A 19,512-nucleotide genomic window follows, 5' to 3' on the forward strand; every position below is an offset into this window, starting at 1 on the left:
TCAGAGCTCAGAGGAAAATGTTTCAAGTTAACTGCACGAGAAAAGGAAATCATAGAAATGCAGATTACAACTAACATTTAACATACATCATATAAATTTGTTTTTAGTTAAACTTAACCAGTATCAGGAATTTAGATATGGAAATGGGGAACAATGAATGAACCTCAGAGATGCTGGAAGATGAAACAGAAAAATATGGATATAACAATGCTGATTCAAGTCAATAAATATTTCTCAATCTGGGTTCCACTACCTAGACTGAGTATGAGGTAGGTGGTGGTAGGGAAGGTGAGCAGCATAATGAAAGAGGGTGTCACACTAAAAAGGGCAGCATACCCAGAGTGTTTACCTGCTGAACAGGTGTCCCACTGTGGAGTCACAGGGGTCACTCTCTGAGAAGAAGCTTTCATGGTCCAGAGCCCAGGTGGCACTGAAGGCAGCAGCCAGGACAAGTCACCTAAGCATGAGTCATAAGGCTGGGGCTTTTGAGGCAGGCTCTGATCTGTGGGGCTGAAGCCAGAGCTGCTGCCAATGTTGCTCCTAAATATCCTGCAAGTAGGCTGAGGGCTAGAGGACTAGTCGACACAGTAACTAAGGATGATGGGAGAGGCTGCACTAGCAATTTCCAGAAGAGCAGCCTATATGCCAGGAAAGATAAGGCAAGCAGAGAGGCAATGTCCTCACCCAGAGCCATTCAACCCGGGATAGAGGAAAACTAAGTAAAACCCTTAAGTATTCTCTGCCCTCTAAGAGAAGAGGAAAAGTCAAAAACAAAAGAATGGAGTTTTCACTCTCAATGGAGGAAACCCAACCCAGAAGTCTAACCTATAGTTTTTAGACTACACTGAGCACACATTCTGCAATACCTGGCCTAGACATTAGGAGACAAGTCACTGGTTAATATCAGACTGATACACTCTGTGAATAGTTCTTATCCTCTGACAAAACATACTAAAATACATGCTTTGTTTGAGGAGACAAGATAAATATGCAAATTTTTTTGTAGTCCCAAACTATTTCTACCTCAGTGATTAGTAAAGCATACAGTAACATACCTTCGATAGAGAGGCTCAATAGTTATGTGAATGAGCTTGCAGATAGCAAGGGCTATTAGCTTATGTGAAGCTGCATAGTACGGAGGCATCTGATCCATAATGTTCTGTGCATGCTGCCAATCACCAATCTTTAACAAGGCTTCCAACAAACCAAGTTTTTGGTTGTCAGGTGGCTAAAAATCAACAATTACAGCAAAAATACTCAGAATACAGACACCAATAAATCTTAATATTTTTTCATTTAAAAAGTTGAGCTAAATAACACAACCATGTATGTCAGCAACATTCATAAGAAATGCAATGGTATTTTCCTGAAAGTACAATCAAGTTTTTCACCTATTGAAAAAATCAACAGGATAGGTTTTTTCATGTAGCAGACACAGCATGACAGCTTGCAGACTTGGAATTAAGTTAAATTCTATTTAATGTTTTATTGTGCCACAGGGAACTAGAATTCATTCATCTTTGAGAATCTCTTTAGGACCTGAGGGAGATTAATACACAAATCACAAATACAGTCAATACATTTGCGATTCTACTTAGAATATATTTTGAAATTTATATAAGAAAAAAACATGGCAGCCTCTTTTGGGAAGGGGTCAATCAGATTACAAACAAAACCACCGGTGCCAGTCCTGTGGCTGAGTGGTTAGGTTCCCACCCTCCACTTCGGGGGCCCAGGATTTCGCTGGTTCGGATCCTGGGCGAGGACATGGCACCGCTCATCAAGCCATGCTGAGGCAGCATCCCACATGCCACAACTAGAAGGACCCACAACTAAAAAAATATATACAACTATGTACCAGGGGGCTTTGGGGAGAAAAGGAAAAATAAAATCTTTAAAAAAAAAAACAAACCTTTGCAAATTACTATTTCAAAAACCAGGTTTCACCACAATCAAAATTAAAAAATTATTTTTCCATAAGTCGATTAACTATTACAAGTTAAATTTCATAATTCTAAATCCAGAAGACAATGTTAATTTTACTAGAATGAACTATATACCTTCTCTACTTTCTCCTCTTCTTTTTCCTTTTCTTTCTCTCGCTCATCGATTTTTTCAGAAGACAATACAACCATTGTAAGTTTTCTAACAATTTGTTTAGCTTCCACAATTTCTCGTTTGTGTTCATCCATAATGCAGTTATCAGCTGGAAGAAGCTAAAAATGGTTCATTAAAATTTCATGAAACAGCTAATACTAACTATATGTACATATAAAAAGCAAACACTATCTACTCTCAATTGACAGAACTGTAAATAAGAAGCCTAGCCTATTTATGACCATGATTCGCCTTCTAAGTAAGTTTCTCTTCATTATTTTCTTATAATCTGACAGGGTTAAGTATCTGAATTTTGTACACCTTTTAAAATCTGGTAGCAGTTCAAAGCTTCAGGTGTTCTGTCTGTTAGAGATCCTCAATTAATATTCTACCACAGTGACGCTTACCTGTGAATCCGTTTACCCAAGAAAATGCATACCCGTTCCATTAAAAATATCACAGATTTCCCCTTTAAAGGCCAAACTCCAAATTAAATAAAGTACTACATTTGGATCCAATCTGGGAGAGGTGAGCTAATGAATTACATTAATGAGTAAATTTGATTCCTCTAAATGAAAAATCTCAAGTAGAAAAATTATGAATAACTGGACATCTTACTTTTCATTTTCTAGATACCTATTTGACTTAAGTCACAAACTAGTTTCTAGCCTATTACAAAAAGAAAGTAATATGCGTATAGTCAACCCTCCATTAATGAAAAAGGATCAGGTATCTCAAGTACAGTCATCCTGTATGAGTGGAAGATGGCTAATGTCGACATTTCATAAAACAACCCAGACACAAAGAAAAATACAGCCAACAAATCATATTTAGTGGTTCCTGCTAGGCACTATTGTGAGCTATAAGAGAAGTGTTCCTGCTCCTAGAAATGCATAAACTATTTCAGCAGCTAAATCTAATGCAAAGTAAATAATCAGTAAACAATAAAAGAAAACAGTGAAATATTAAACTACATATTGTAGACTTCATCCCATTAGTTAAAAAGGGAGGCAAAAGAAAAGTCACTACGGACTGGTGCAAGGAGGTAAGCAAGACTTTTTCTCATTCTTTAAGATCTCCACTGGCAACTAAACCCATTTTTATTGCTTTTTCTTATTTATCTGCCATAGGTCCTCATCTTTTACCTAGACTCTCCAATTGCCTCTAAAACCTGCCATTATAATGGGAGACCTTCTTATAGTTCTCTCAATTTCTAGTTTTGTGTATTTTGAGAACACACATATAAAGTTACATATAAAGTCATAACTGTTAGATCTCCGTAGTGAACACAACTTTATTATTATGAAGTGACTCTGTTTTTGCCAAAAAGTCTATTTTGTCTAAAAACGATTATTTCCCTAATATATTTTCCCACTCTTTTGCTTTCAACCTTTCTTCATCCTTAGGTTTTAGAAGTCTCATGTAAACTGGTTTTTAATCCTGTCTGAAAATCTTTGTCACCCTAATAGAACACTATTCCACTTGCATTTATTGTTAAACTCAAACATATCAGTAATAAATCTATCATTATTTTTGTAATTTCCATTTGTCCTGCCAGTCTACACTTGCCTATAAACTCATACCTATGTCTTCAAATTCTCCTTTTTCTGACCAATTTTCCATGTTCTCAGTTTGTACATGACTTCTCTAAATCTTGAATGGTTTCCTACTCCCAACAAGAAAAAAATTCAAACTTATTACTATGGCACCTAGGGCCCTTCACAGTCTAGCCCCAACCTACTAATCCACCTTCATCTCCCCTGCAAACCACCCTAAGCTCCTGATGTTCCCCTAAAGTGATAATGAAGCCCTTTCAAACTTCCTGCCTTTATACTCAGTTAATTCTACCCACAAAGCTTCCCACCTTTTAAGCCTGGCCAATACCTACTCATCTATCAAGATCCCAGTTCAACATCACTAGTTTGGTAAAGCCTTCCAAAAGCCCCACAGACGGAGATGGTCACTATCTATTGTGAGTCCCCACAGTACTTTGTAAATACCTCAAATATAGTACTTATTATACAATGCAAAATGTTTTCTCCCTTGCTAGACTATGACTGCTTCCAAGGTAGAGATCAAGTTTTATTCAACTCTGTAACCACAATACATAATGATAGGCAAGGAAGTTAGAAAGTGATTTCAAAGGCAGTGAAGATAATGTCAGCTTTGGACAGGTTTGATTTAAGTTCATACATATCTTAATGCACAACTTAATAAAACAGGAATCTCTATACTACAAATCAAGTTTTTTCAAACTGACAGGCTAAACTGTTGCTAAACTAGAGGTCATCAATCACAATCACATGCACACTCTTCTAAATCCTGGACCCAGCAATGAAAGCACAATACTAGTCATTTATTACCCAGTAAAAACACAAGAAAAACCATTTAAAAAATATATATATGAAGAATTCTCCATTCATCCTGAATACCTAAAGATAGCATTTTGGGGAGAAGGAAGAAGTATCTAGGTACTCCCATATTTCTCATAATTTGTGTATAATAGAGAAGTCTGAAACCACATTGGTTAGAATTTGACTTCTCTCCCCATGAGATACGCCTTGATGACGATTAAGAACTTTAACTTCACATCCAACCTTAAACCCTGTAACAGCAACACAAAAGGTATCTGATTTTCATAATTTGTCAAAGAATTAAATTCATTCACTTTATAAAGTAAACACAAAGCAATAATGCATTAGAGCTTCAAAAATTAAGACTTGAGAGCCTAGGACCAACCTTGGAGTGCTATATGGCTGCCTACTCCTCTCCCCCAGCCCTGGGATGGACAAGCAAATATTCTTAGCAGCCCACTTGACTTACATGCACATAAAGATCATCTAAATCAATAAGATTAAATTGTAGAAGTACTGCTGCAACTCTGTATAAAGATGAAGGAGTCTCTCCATTTGGTTCCTTGAAAAACAAAAGAAAAGTTTCTATTTAGTGCATAAAGTACAAAATCATATCCTTTACCTACCAATAATTAAGAACAATTAGATTAAATAACTCTAGGTCAACAAGAAGCTTCGTTGCTCTTCCTGATCATAAATAACATCTGAATTCAAAACAAAAACAATTATGTCAATATACTCTTTCACACTGGAATATCTTCTGATGAGCACAAGGAAAGCAGTTGCAAAAATGAACACATTTTACAATGCATGCTAATATTCAAATAAAATATAAAAACTGAATCAAATAAGAGGTTTTATATTGCATAGTATTTAGTTCGGGTTTCTGTTTATATATGTATTTTCTTAACTTGCTTTTTCCAGTAGTTCTTAGTGGAGATGCAGATAGATAAGACTGACAAATTTGGAAGTGCAGAATCATCTGTGTCTGCTTTACACTTTTCTCCCTATTATTTCTTGGGTTCTGTGCTAAGTATATCTGCTTGTGAACTGATCTGCCCTTCGAAACAGATGTCTATACATATTACACATAGAGAAATCAACAACTTAAAATACAGAATGGCCAATTCCAGGTCAATCCTTCAGAGTCTACACAAAACAGAAAGATCTTTGAATGCTATCTATCAAGAAGACTTTTCCCTAATTTTTAAACTGTTTGGGGCCAGAATGGAAAAGTAAAGTGAGAACAACTGGCAATTACTAAATGACCAAATGCAAATAAAAAGCAAGCAGTGACAATACATTATGTTCTGCTCCGACTCAACAGTGAAAATGAGATCTTTGTAAGTAAGGCTTCCCCCACAATTGTGATAGATGTTATTCACATAACATATGAAGCTAACCAAAGTAACAGACATCATATAAAGAAGGCATATTTCACTGTCATTTTTTAAGAGAAGTTTTCAACTTAATAGTTTAATTCTAAATGCTTATAAATGGTTATTTAGTATCAAAACATTTTCCCATAATAACAAATGGTGGTCAGGGTTTCAGCACAAATTCACAAAAGCTCACTACCTGACTTGAATCAACCAGGAATACTCTCATTATTCCCATTTTCTTTGTTTAAATGAGTCACCACAAGAAGCCCCCAACACCCAGGCCAAACGTCAGCTCCCATACTCTAAGCCTTATACTGCTCTGCACAATCCCTGTTCTGTCCTATCTCATCTTTCCACATTCTTAAAAAACTTCCATGGAATCCTCTAGAATTCATGATCCATCCTCAGGAAAATACCCTATATCCTGAATCTCTCTTCTAAATGTTCCCTTCACCTTCATGCTTGAACAAAGCCTAGCACTCCCTAGGAATACCACTCCCACTGTAACCCCGTCAAGCGCTGGCTCCCTTCCCCAGACCCCACACAATACTAGGCCTAGAAGTGGGCTACAAGTCATCTTTGCCTTTTATTGGTGTTTCCAGACTTTTCTCCCTCTACCCTCCCTAAAGCTCACCCAGCTCTGAATTTCCTATCACTCACCATCCCTCACTATTGCTGTGATCTAGTTTCATTCCACTGTGGGCAAAGAAGATATTTTGTATAATTTCAATGTTTTAAATTTATTGCCACTTTTTTGTGGCCCAAGATAGGGTCTATCCTAGAGAATGTTCCATGTGTACTTGAGAAGAATGTGTAATCTACTATTATTGGGTGAAGTGTTCTATATATGTCTGTTAAGTGTAATTGGTTTATAGTGTTATTCAAGTCTCGATTTCCTTATTGATCTTTTGTCTAGTTGTTCTATCCATTAATCAGAGTGGGGTATGGAAACATCCAACAATTATTATGGAACAGTCTTATTTCTCCCTTCAATTCTATTAATGTTTGCTTCATATTTTTTGAGGCTCTGTTTGGTGACTATGTTTATAACTGTTGCATTTTGATGGGTTGACCCTTTTATCAACATATAATGCCCTTCGCTGTCTACTGTAAAAATTTCTGTCTTAAAGTCTATTTTGTCTGATATTAGCATAGCCACCCCAGCTCTCTCCTGGAAACTGTTTGTATGGGATATCTATTTCCATACTTTCACTTTGAACTTATTTGTACCTCTGGATCTAAAGTGAGTCTCTTATAGATAGCATATAGTCATGCTTTTTTTCATACATTCTGCCAAACTCTGCCTTTTAATTACAAAGTTTAATCCATTTACACTTAATCACTAACAAGGAAGGACTTCTGCCATTTTTCTTTTGCTTTCTATGTCTTATCTTTTGTTCCTCATTTCCTCTATTACTGACTTCTTTTGTGTTTGATTATTTTGTAGTGAACCATTTTGATTCCCTTCTCTTGTCCTGTTTATATTGTAGTTATTTTCTTAGCGGCTATATTGGGTATTACAATTAACATTTTAAACTCATAATAACCTAGTTTGAATACCAAATTAGCTTCAATAGTATACAAAAACTCTACACCTATACATCTCTATCCCTCCCCAATCTATATTGTTACACGTTGTGTGCCAATTAGATTTGTAATTGTTTTATTCCTTTGCCTTTTAAATCATATAGGAAAAAAGGAGGAGCCACAAACCAAAATATACAGTAACACTGGCTTTTATATTTACCTATGTAGTTATCTTTACCAGTGTTCTTTACTTCTTCATATGGCTTCAAGTTCCTGTCTAGTGTCCTTTCACTTCAGCCTGAAGGACTCCCTTTAGCATTTTTTGTAGGGCAGGTCAACTAGCGACAAACTCCTCCAGCTTTTGTTTATCTCAATGTCATAATCTCTCATTTTTTGAAGGATAGTTTTGTTGGATACAGAATTCTTGGTCGGCAGTTTTATTCTTTCAGCACTTTATATATGCCATCCCACTGCCTTCTGATGAAAACCCAGTTGTTAATCTTATTGAGGATTTCTTGTATGCAATGGGTCACATCTATTTTGCTGCTTTCAAGAGTCTGTCTTTGGCTTTTAACAACTTGATTATAATGTGTCTTAGTGTGGATCTCTTTGAGTTTATCCTGTTAGGTATTCGTGGAGCTTCTTAGATGCGGAGATTCATATCTTTCATCAAATTTGGTAAGTTTTCAACCATTATTTTTTCAAATATGGTTTTTGTCCCTTTCTCTCTCTCCTCTGCCTCTGGGACTCCATAATGCACATATTGGTACACTTGATGGTGTCCTACAAGTCCTCACAGGCTCTGCTCATTTTTCTCCATTCTTTTCTCTTCCTGCTCATCAGACTGGATAAGTTAAATTGACTTATCAAGTCGGCTGATTGTTTCTCAAACCTTCTCAAATCTGCTGTTACACCCTTCTAGTGAATTTTTCATTTCACTTATCATACTTTTTGACTCCAGGATTTGCTTGGTTCCTTTTTTATAATTTCTATTTCTTCATTGATATTCTCTGGTGAGACAGTGCTTTCTTGGTTTCCTTTAGTTCTTTGCCCATGGTTTCCTACAGATCATTAGGGTATTTAAGAATGCTGATTTAAATTATTTATCCAGTAAATCCATTTCCTGGGCTTCCTCAGGGACAGTTTCTATTAATCTTTTTTTCCTTGTGAGTGAGCCATACTTTTCTTTGCATATCTCATTATTTCTTGTTGAAAACTGGACATTTTGAATATTATGTGGCAACTGTGAAAATCAGATTCTGTCCCCTCTCTGGAGTTTGTTGATGCTGCTTATTGTGGGTTATTGTTCTGCTTGTTTAGTGACTTTTCTAAACTCCTTTTGCAAAGTCTGTATTATTGTCATATGTGGCCACTGAAATCTGTGTTCTGTTAGCTTAGTGGTCAGCTAGTGTTTTGAGTTTTCTTAAAGGCCTAAAGCCAAAAATAAAGAGAGAGAGAGAAAGAAAAAAGAAAAAAATACTCTCCCAGTCTTTGCACAATGGCTGTGTATTAGGGTACTCCTGAACACTTGGCCAGGCCATTTACGATTCTGCCTTAGTCTTTACTTACTGTTTGTGCAGTCTAAACGCCAGCCAGAGAAAATAGCTTAGGGTCTTCTCAGCCTTTTTCTGAGCATGCATCCAGTTCTGGGCACGTGCATGGCCCTCCCCACCCCCCCATTCCCTAGTATACACAGGGGCTTTATAAAAGCTCTCATTCCCTTGCATATCTCCTTATCAACTTCTTCCTTCCCAGGCCTTCAGTCTCTCTATTGCTTATGCAGCTGTTGTCTCTTGCTCCTGGATCCTAAAGCCAATAGTAGTGCCTTGCGACGCTTTTGGGAAAAGCTGCCCCAGCCCTGGGGATGCTCTCAGTCAGGCAAAACAAAGACAGGCCCTTGTGCCAATCCTTCAGAGAGCAGCCAGACAGACCAAGACCCACGATTCTTTGAGAACAATTCTTTGTATCCTCTGGCATTAGCAATCTGCACTAGGAGGGCAGGCTTCTATCTTCACAGCTACTATCAATCTGGGTGTGCGGGATAGAAGGCAGGCAATTTAAATTGTCACAGTGCTCTCTAACCCTAAAGCAGCAGCTTCTTTCTTTAACAGGCCTTTCCTTGGTTGTTGTTATGTTTTTGTTTTTTTTTTTTTACTAAATTCCAGAGTTGTGTAAAAGTTGACTGACAATTTTTGCCAGTTCATTAGTTGCTTTTACAGAGGGGAGAAAAGCTCTGGAGTTCCCTACTTTGCCATTTTCATTGATGTCCTATTGTTGCCATCTATGGACCCCTGGGTCACTGTCCTTCATTTAGCAATGGTCTTAGCTTCTGATTCACTGTCACTTTCTCTGATTCTATTCCTTTCTTAATTTTTGGTGATTTTCATATACATGTAAGTGATACTTCCATCATGCTGGCCTCTCAGTTCCTTGAACTCCTCTCTTCCAAAGATCTCCTCTACCCTATCTCAATCATTCACTCCCTAAACTTCAATATAACCAATAGCTACAACCCCTCCAAAACTCCAATTTCACATATCCACCCTCAAGTGGGTCCTTAACGCTGCTAGCCAATCATACTCTATTTCTCTTGTCCATTCACTCTCCTGCTCTCCTACACAATTATTTTCTACCTTCTCTCCTAACCTCTAATACCTCCTCTCTCAGCCTCTCTCTCAGTTGATGACTTTGCTTTCTCTATCAGTGAGAAAACTGGAGCAATCAACAGGACTTCTACAAACTATCACCATCACATCTATCCACCTACCAACAACTGTACCTGCATACGCTGTCTTTCCATCTATTATTATAGATGAACTCTCTATGTTCCTAAAGTCAATCCATACACTTATGCCATAAACTCCATTCTCTCTATCCTACTCATGAACACTACTCCAATAATTCTCTTCTTTCTCTCCTACATCACCAATTTTCCTCCTTTCTACTCACTTCCATTAGCATATAAATGTATTTACTCTCCCACCTTCAAAGAAAAAATCTCTCTTGAGCTCACTTCTCCTCCCTGCCAACTACCACCCCATTTGTCTGTGCCTCTTTGTAGCAACTCCTTTATAGAGTTGTCTATTCTCACTGTCTCCAATTCCATTCTCCCCATTCTCTCTTAACATGACTCCAGCTCCACCAAAATGGCTAGTTTTGACCTCCCTGCTAAATTCACTGATTGATTTTTAGTTCTCATCTTAAATGACCTATCAGAGGCATTTAACAGAGTTGATCATTCCTTCTTCCATTTAGCTTTCAAGATGCTATATTCTCTTTGTTTTCCTCTAACATTATATGATCCATTTATACCTCCTTTGCTTGTTCCTCCTCTTCTCCCAATCCTTTAACATTAGAGTGCCCCCTCAGTCCTTGGTTCTCTTCTCTTGTCTCTCTATATCCAACTCTTGGTGATATATCTACTATCACAACTTTAAATATCATCTATGTGCTTCTGACATCCACATTTCTATTTCTAGCCCAGTCCTTTCTCACAAACACCAGATCCACACATCCAGTTATTCACTCCACATCTCCACTTGGATATCTAACAGACATCTCAAACTTAATATGTCCAAAACTGAATTCCTGATTCCTACCCCCAACACTCTTACCTTCAGTTGATGATAACACCATCTTTTTAGCTGCTCGGCCCAAAAACTACATTAGGATAGTCCTTAACTCTACTTTCTCACACTCTGTCTCTAATCCATCAGCAAATACTATTGGTTCCAGTTTCAAAATATATGCAGAATCTCATCAACTTCCACTGCTATCATAACCATACTAATTCTTTGAAAACCTAAGTCAAAAAGCACATGCACACTCTCTCTTTTTGCCTCTCTTCTCTCTCTCTCACACACACACACACCATTCACGTCACCATTAGGGGTGGCGAAAAAAGACTCCTCACTCTGATAGCTAGTAATTAATGGGGGAAAAAAACTAAAGCATTTGTCCTGCCTTTCCAGTAGGAACTGTATTTCAGGGTAACCAAACAACCCAAGTTAGTAAGGGACAACTGCTAGTTATAGAAGGATGATGGCTAATAAATGTAGAAGGTATGATAAAATTAGTAAGTCAACAACTCAGAACCCCTAAGGAAATAACTGTCTCAGGAAAGAATCATTCACATATTCTAAACAACTTTATGTAATGTTGATGAAAAACTGGATATTCACATGGTGCCAAAGTATCAACCTGCAGATAACCTGCTATTGACAAGAGAAAAAATGTCACCGTATACTGGAGTAATTAAACTGTCATCAACTTACTGGAACATTAAAAGTCAGACAGACATTCGATGTTTTGCAATATGAAACATATAGCACAATCAATGAAATATTTTTGCCATTAAATATTTTACCTGAACATAGTCAAGCTTTTATGCCTAACTCCAAGTATATAAGAAAGACAGGACAAAGAACAAATTAAACCAAGCAAGAAAAAATAGTTAAATCCAAAAGGTGGAGTCTTCTATGGTAATGGTCTCTTTAATAAGTCAATGCCTTTAAAGGAAGCGGGGGACACTATTCTAAATTAAAAGAGACTGAAGTATCCTAACAATCAAATATAATATGTGGTCTTTGATTGAATCATCACTTGAACAAACCAGTTGTAAAATGCATTTGGGGGACAATTTGGGAAATCTGAGTATGTTCTGAGTTTACTGTATGATAGCAATCCAGTTAGGTATGAAATTGGTATCATGGTTATATAGAAAAATGTCCTCACTTTTAAAAAGTACAAACTAATGTATCTAGGAGTAAATGTTCATGATATCTGTAATATAAATTAATATTTCCAAAAAAGTATACCAACATGTTAATAAACTTACTTCTAGGTGAGAGGGTTATGGGTATTTATTCATTACACTATTCATTCTTTCCTATGTGTTTAAAAATGTTCATAATAAAATGAACAAGTAAAAGAGAAACAAAATGAAAAAACTATCTCAGATCACATTACTTTCCTACTCAAAACTCTTCACTGGCTTCACCCAGCATCAAAGTCAAAAACCTTTCACTAGTACTGTATGATCTGGTCCCTCATCTTTGACCTCATCTCCTATCAATTGCCCGCTCAATCACTCTGATCCAGCCACAGTGATCTCCTTGCTGTTCTTCAACACATTAGGCATGCTCACACCCTTAAGGCCTTTGCATTGGCTGCTCTCTTTGCCTAGCGGCTCTTCCCCAGATATCTGCAGTTTACACCCTCACATCCTCCATTTCTTTGCTTAAATCTCACCTTTTCAGTGAGGTCTACTCTCACTATTCTATTTGAAATTGTAACCTACCATTCCAGCACTCCCAATCTTCCTTATCCTGCTCTAAATTTTTTTTTGCCCCATCTCATTGATCATCTTCTAACATACCATATAATTTACTTAGAATGTAAGCATCACAAATTTGTTTACAGATGTAGCCCCAGAACCTAGAACATGACCTGGCACGTAAGAGATACTCAAAATCAATATTTCTTAAATGAATGAATGTAGGTTGTAATAGTGCCTAACTATGGTACCACTATTACTACTACTATTACTGTGTTCTGAATCCAGAAATCAAGGGGCTGTGATACGGGTGAGAGTCATCACCTCTTTCCTCTTTCCTGTGGCGAGACAACCCCAACGAAGTTTGTCTGTCTTTTGGTACCCTCACACTTTCTAGTACTCCTTTCTTCGTGTTCTTTGTGCTAACTCTCACAGTGTCCCTAAACCCTCTATGGCAGCAATCTCTGTTAGGGGAATTAAGCAGATGTGCCTGCCCAATTTTCCAAAATGGTCATGTGCTCTAAATCGTACATCCCCTACCACCCTTCCAAATCAAAACATCCTGTATAGCTGGTCACAGGTTGAAACTAGAATAAAATCACTCCGACTGATTTCACAGCAGAAATAATTAGCTTTGTCTAGAAGTCCTAGCATTAAGAGAAAAAAAAAGAAGCCTCTTAATCCAAATAATTCACAATTAGTGAAAATAAGGGTTATGGGCAGAAGGAGTGAACATTTTTGAGAAGTGATAGGAAGAGGGGAGGGTGGAGTAAGACAAGGGACCAACAGAGAGTGACTATACATGCCCAGGAGCCAGTTCCCAGGGTTACATCCCCTAAGCAGTTCTTGATTTTCATGGCTTTCCTTACTTTACCTTTCAGACCACAAGTTATCTAAAATCTCTGAGATTTCTTCCCCTGCCTTCAGTGGTCCTTAAGACTGCAGATTCTCACAACAAGATAGCTCAGGCAGTATAAACAAGGGAATGGTGTTACACAAAGCAATATGAGAGTTACTCTTTCCGATAATAGGTTATTTCTAAATCAAATGTTTCATGGTCGGATATTTCTTATATAAGAAAAAGGTCCATTATCCACGAAAAAAAGGACTGTTCCAACGTTGTCAACCCCCCAGGGATATTTTAATTCAGCTCAAAAGGTGTTACCATTATGAGGAATATTTTCATATAAAAAAACTTTAATTCTAAAACTCACATTCAACTAACAATATTTGATGTTATGCAGCAGGTCATCATTATTCACTGCAATATGCTCTGAAGCCTACAGTCTCCAAAGCCCTAACCTATATTCTAATTAATCATGCCCAAGTTAAATTTGAGCTATCCTGTCACTTCAGCAGTTGGCTTCATGTTCTTAAATCCAAAGCAATCATGGTACCTCTTAAAATGTGATGAAATACTTGAACTTCTCTTTCCCTGTACTAAGAGTGGACTCCCTGGTTGCTGGTAGAAACAGAAGCAGCTGCCATCACTAATTTTTTAACAAAGGTGAAGTCCTCTTGCCCAAAAACCCTGCTATGTGTCTTGTTTGGTATCAAAAAGCTATATGCTTTTCAGTTCTGCTCTGATTTCTCTTCCAGAGCATCCAAGAGAATGGAAAATAAAAGATAAGCAGAGGCAGTAGATGGTACATCATCTGAGAATCCTAAAAAAAATCATCTTACTATCCCAAACTTGAGCTCCAGAGGACAGGAATAGATCTTCACCAGAGTATCCTCAGTGCCTAGCAAAGCAATAGCATATTATGAACACTCAATAAATGAGTATTTCTTGACTAGCTGAGTATCCTAGGCAGGTAGACAAATTAGGAAAGCTACACGAAAAGGACAGTGGAGGCCTTATTACATCAAAATCCTCCATGCTACCAAGAGAGTTATCTTCCTAAATATAGATCACTCATTTACAATTAGTGAGCATTTACTATGGGCTAAGCAGTAAAATAATCCAGAGAAATTAGTAAAACATTAAACCCTGCCCTAAATGGCTCACAATCTGGCCAAGGAGATAGACATAATTTATTCTAATATAATTTGATAAGTGCTAGAAGTCTGTGCAATTTTTATGAGAATAGAGATTAAGAAGTGACTAATTCTGCATGAATGAAGTGTTAGCCAAGACTTTTCTGAGCAAGTAGCACTGATCTTAAAGAATCTACAGTAGAGGCCGGCCAGGTGGCGCGGTGGTTAAGTTCACATGTTCTGCCTCTCGGCGGCCCGGGGTTCACTGGTTCGGATCCCGTATGCGGACATGGCACCGCTTGGCAAGCCATGCTGTGGTAGGCGTCCCACGTATAAAGTAGAGGAAGATGGGCATGGATGTTAGCTCAGGGCCAGTCTTCCTCAGCAAAAAGAGGAGGACTGGCAGTAGTTAGCTCAGGGCTAATCTTCCTCAAAAAAAAAAAAAAAAGAATATACAGGAGTTCACAAGATGAAGAAAAGACAGGTGATAGGGTTGGGGAAGAACAGTTTTCCAATTAAAGGAACTGCATGTAAACAAAAGTCTATACACAGCAATGTCTATACCTAAGTTCAAGAAATGGCTAGTAATTTAATATTACTAGAATATTAGATTTGAGAAAAAAATCACTAAAGATGAGGCTGGAAAGAAAGAATAGGGCTAGACTGTGAAGAGCCTTTTCTGCCATGTTTAGAAGTTTGAATTTCATCCCATAGGCAAAGGTTTTTGAGCACTGTGTGAATTACATCTCTTTTAGAATGTAACAGTAGTAATAATATGAAAGATGGATTGAAAGAGAAATAATCAGAGGGATAGATTTGCTAAATAACTACTGCAGTGGGTTAACTGAAAAACGTGAGATATGCCTTAAGAATTTATTCACATCCATAAAAAATTCCAATGGTCTTGAACAATAAAATTGTAACTTACAGTATTCAAGGCCCTTGACAATGTAAAGTGCACCCACCTTTCCAACTTCACTTGCTGTCCTCTTTTCCCCACTTCTTACAATCCAGCCATATCAAACTATGTACCACTTCTTCCAATCTGTTATGCACATTCATACTGCCAGTCTTCATTCTCACACTATTTGTTACTTCTGCACAGACAACTCTCAACAAACTCCTACTCATCCTTCAAGGACCAGGTTAAAAACAGGTTACACTGTATCGGTCAAGCCTTCCCTGACTCTACCTTTCCCAAGGCAAAAATTTATTATACTTTCCTCTAGACTTTCACATCACATCACTCATACTATTAATATAGTACTTATCACATCGCATTGTTAACTATCTATTTATCTATCGCCTTTGCTAAAAAGGCTAAGCTCAAACCAACCTTTACAAATAAAATTCGAATTAAGGTGTACATATAAAATCATGAAATTAACCTATACATACATACACACACACACACACACACACACACACATATATACACATATATTTTTTTACCTGGTAAAACTTGAATTTGAACCCAAGAATATGACACAGTGTTTGCGGTTCACACATACTCATGTAAGATTCTAACAAAGATATAAAGAAGTCATCGTGTTCTGGCCTGCATTCAAACACTTCTAAAATGACATCCAAAACTCTATTGGGATCCAGATTAAAGCATCCTGTAACAGATGAGATATACACAAATTCAAAGGTGATTATACATCATTTTTAGTAAAGCCATTAATTTTCAAGGACAACTTATACAAGATACAAATGTTTTTAAAAACAACTTTTTTTACAAGTTTGCTTCCCCTGCCCCAGAGGGAAATCTTCATAATTTTTAAGATCAAGTCCACTTCCCACATTTTACAGATGAGAAATGTGACCTGCCCAGGATTACAAAGTGAGTTAATGACAGGGCTGGGGCTGGAGGCCAGGACCTATGCGACTAAGTCAAGTAAACATTCTTCTATGCCACACTTGTCTCAGTTTTTGATTACTCAGGCTGGTGAAAGACATCCACATTTTTAATTCTTAGCAAAATATGAAAATCAAACAACGCATTTTACAAGAGTAGGCAACTAAAGGGATTTTTTTTTAATGTTTTATGCAGAACTATTTGAAATATTGATAAACAATTAAAAGTTCAGGTTCATGAAAGTAGACCAACATTTTTAGAATCATTTTTTAGTTTATCTTACATACACAACAAAGCTATAAAACATAATTGTACTGTTGATTTATATTCATGGTTTTTGGCAAGATTCTAAAGGGAAAAGGGGTATACTACTGATACTAAATAAATGAGAGAATACCAAGGAGTTGGGGACATAATGAAGGAGTACAGACAACACAAGCAAAGAGAGAAGGAAAGAAAACAGACAATCTAGATAGAGCAGGAAAAGGAAAAGAAAGAAGTACTGCATATGGCATAGTGCTTATGGCTATTTATCCTTACTAATCTCCTAAAGTAAGCTAAAAAGGGCTGATGGACATGGATTTAATACACATTCCTATCAGTCACCCTACTCTTAACACACTATTTCCTCTATTTGCATTCAACTTCAACTGTTACCATAATTATAAACACTATAGTGCAATCATATCATGTGCATTTAATTTCTGAGAATGCAACCATTTATACACAGAAAAAAAGAGAAACATATAATTTAAACAATATAGGCAATTCCACCCACCATTCCCCTCAGTAAAATGTATGCTTATGATCCATAGTGAGCACAAGCTATCAATCTGCTGTTACCTCAGTTTATGTCAGTCCCCACATGCTTTGTCCATCAAACTGAATGAAATCCTAGTATTTTAAATTACATATTTTTCACTATACATAGCCCCTAAATGCAAGCTATCCACTTCATTGGACCAAGCAAATAAACACTGATTTCTTCTAAGGCTGAAGGAAAAGAACAACTGTGTTGAACTTAGGGAGAGATGTTAGGTCTAAACACTGCACCTTATGGATGACTTACAGGATTTTTCAAAGAAAATTCTTATATAACCTATTTTATAAGAGAGTTCCAGAGTTACTTCTAACAACTCCATACTTAATTATATTAAATGCCATAAAACTAATGTCTGATTCACAGTATCTTAGCAATCACTTAGAAAGCTAAACTCTCCAAATATAAGAACTATTTCTTTCCTTTTTTTTATCAAATCCAAAGTTTTCTACCATTTTTCATACTAAGGAAAAAAAGGACTAATGCAATGATTATGTCTTAAGGAAAAGAGTTCCAGATTTTCATAAATTCTCCAAAGAGATGTTTACCTAAAGTTCTGGGGAGGAAACTTCTAAACATTTTTGCCTCTCCCTGTACCCCCCAAAAATATGGCCTACGAATGTAAAAGTGACTCAAAAATAGCAACTGGAATTTTTAAATGCTGCTGGTGGAAACAGAAAATGTAAAACAGTACAACTACTTTGTAAAACTGGCAATTTCCTTACAAGTTAAACTTACAACTACCATATGACCCAGCCATTTCATCCCTCAGTATTTACCCAACAGAAATAAATGTCTATGTCCATACAAAGATTCATAGCAGTTTCATTTATAATAGGACAGTCTCAAATGTCCATCAGTATGTGAATGAACAAATTGTAGCACATAGAGTATATAACTGTAGCATATACAATGCAATACTACTCAGTAATAACAAATAAAGAACTATTAATGCAAGCATCAACGTGGCTGAATCACAAAATAATTATGCTGAATGAAATAAGCCAGACAAAAAAAAGAATACTCAGTATATGATTCCATTTATAAAAGAATTCTGGAAAACGTAAACTAATCTATAGTGACAGAAAGCAGATAAGTGGTTGCCTGGGGAGCAGGGAGTAAGGGGTGATGAAGTACAAAGGGACAAGAGGAAATTTGGCAGCAGGGAGTGATAGAAATGTGCATTATCTAGATTGTGGTGATGTTTTCACAGGTATATACATATGTTAAAACTCAAACTGTACACTTCAAATATGCAGTTTATTGTATGTCAATTATGCCTGAATAAAGCTGAAAACAAAAATGCCTCCAAACTACTGTAACACTGACAATCAATTACAGAAGATCTAGCAAACTCTTTAACCTTATAAGTGCTCCTACATTTACTAAATACAAAAATTCAATCACTAAATAAAAATGAATAATACTCTATTCTACCAGAGAGGACAAAAGATACATTAAATATAATTTTGAAAAAATGGCTGGCTTATAATTACCCATTAAGCTATATACACAAAACTTGTGAATAAGGACTAGAACAGCAAGCAATATGTCACATGGAAATGTTCTGTTTCATTCACATTGCTTTAAAGTTTATATTTTCACTGTGTTACAATGTGAACCACAGACATGTTTTACTTAACTGTGTTACTCCATCAAGGCTATTCTAACAGCAATCCGTACTGTCAACTACCTACCAATTTCTTTCCAGCTACAATTTAAGGCAGTAGTCTAGAAGAGGTATGCACTTTTATTTATAACAGGTATCAATCTTTCACAAAAGAAAAACTGGCTTATGAATATTCTATTACACATCTCAGGTGCCATAAGTTAGTCCAATTAATCAGAATGACCTTTGCTACATAAGTTGGAAAAAGTAACCAAACCAAGGATTTAGAAAATGATTTTTAAAACCTTAAAGATTTTTTAAGTAACAGTTAAGCTATTTCATATACAATGAGACTCCAGTAACAATCAGTAAGCTTGAAATGTCCAAATAATTTTTTTCTAATGGCAGTTGTGGCAGAACAAAGGCACTCTTGTGCTCAAGCATCTTAGAAAGGCTTTTGTCCAGTCCAAGCATCAGCAGTCATGTGATCTTGAGAGAGAGAAGCCTACCTCCCTACCACTATCCCCAGTTACATTAAGGAATATATACACACATATAATGCCTTTCGAGGAACAAAGAGGGAACCATATTGGAAGGGAACAAGTGGAAAAAT

At 36.7% G+C, this 19,512-nt stretch overlaps 1 protein-coding gene across 21 annotated transcripts in view; it reads right to left on the bottom strand.

The window, feature by feature from the left end:
- The window catches only part of THOC2 (THO complex subunit 2), a 103,964-nt gene that overhangs the window by 51,932 nt on the left and 32,520 nt on the right, over positions 1-19,512 (bottom strand). For all 21 annotated transcript variants that reach the window (XR_011536232.1, XR_011536234.1, XR_011536231.1 and 18 more), the window contains 4 exons: positions 16,065-16,231; positions 4,921-5,013; positions 2,061-2,216; positions 1,056-1,228 (listed from right to left, as the gene is read on the bottom strand). Coding sequence is in view for 17 of the 21 variants with exons in the window: in XM_070606108.1 (XP_070462209.1) it covers positions 1,056-1,228; positions 2,061-2,216; positions 4,921-5,013; positions 16,065-16,231 (589 nt within the window). In the remaining 4 variants the exon portion in view is untranslated. The remainder of the gene's footprint in view (positions 1-1,055; positions 1,229-2,060; positions 2,217-4,920; positions 5,014-16,064; positions 16,232-19,512) is intronic.

This window comes from Equus przewalskii, chromosome X, assembly GCF_037783145.1.
Source record: "Equus przewalskii isolate Varuska chromosome X, EquPr2, whole genome shotgun sequence".
Lineage (NCBI taxonomy): Eukaryota > Metazoa > Chordata > Mammalia > Perissodactyla > Equidae > Equus > Equus przewalskii.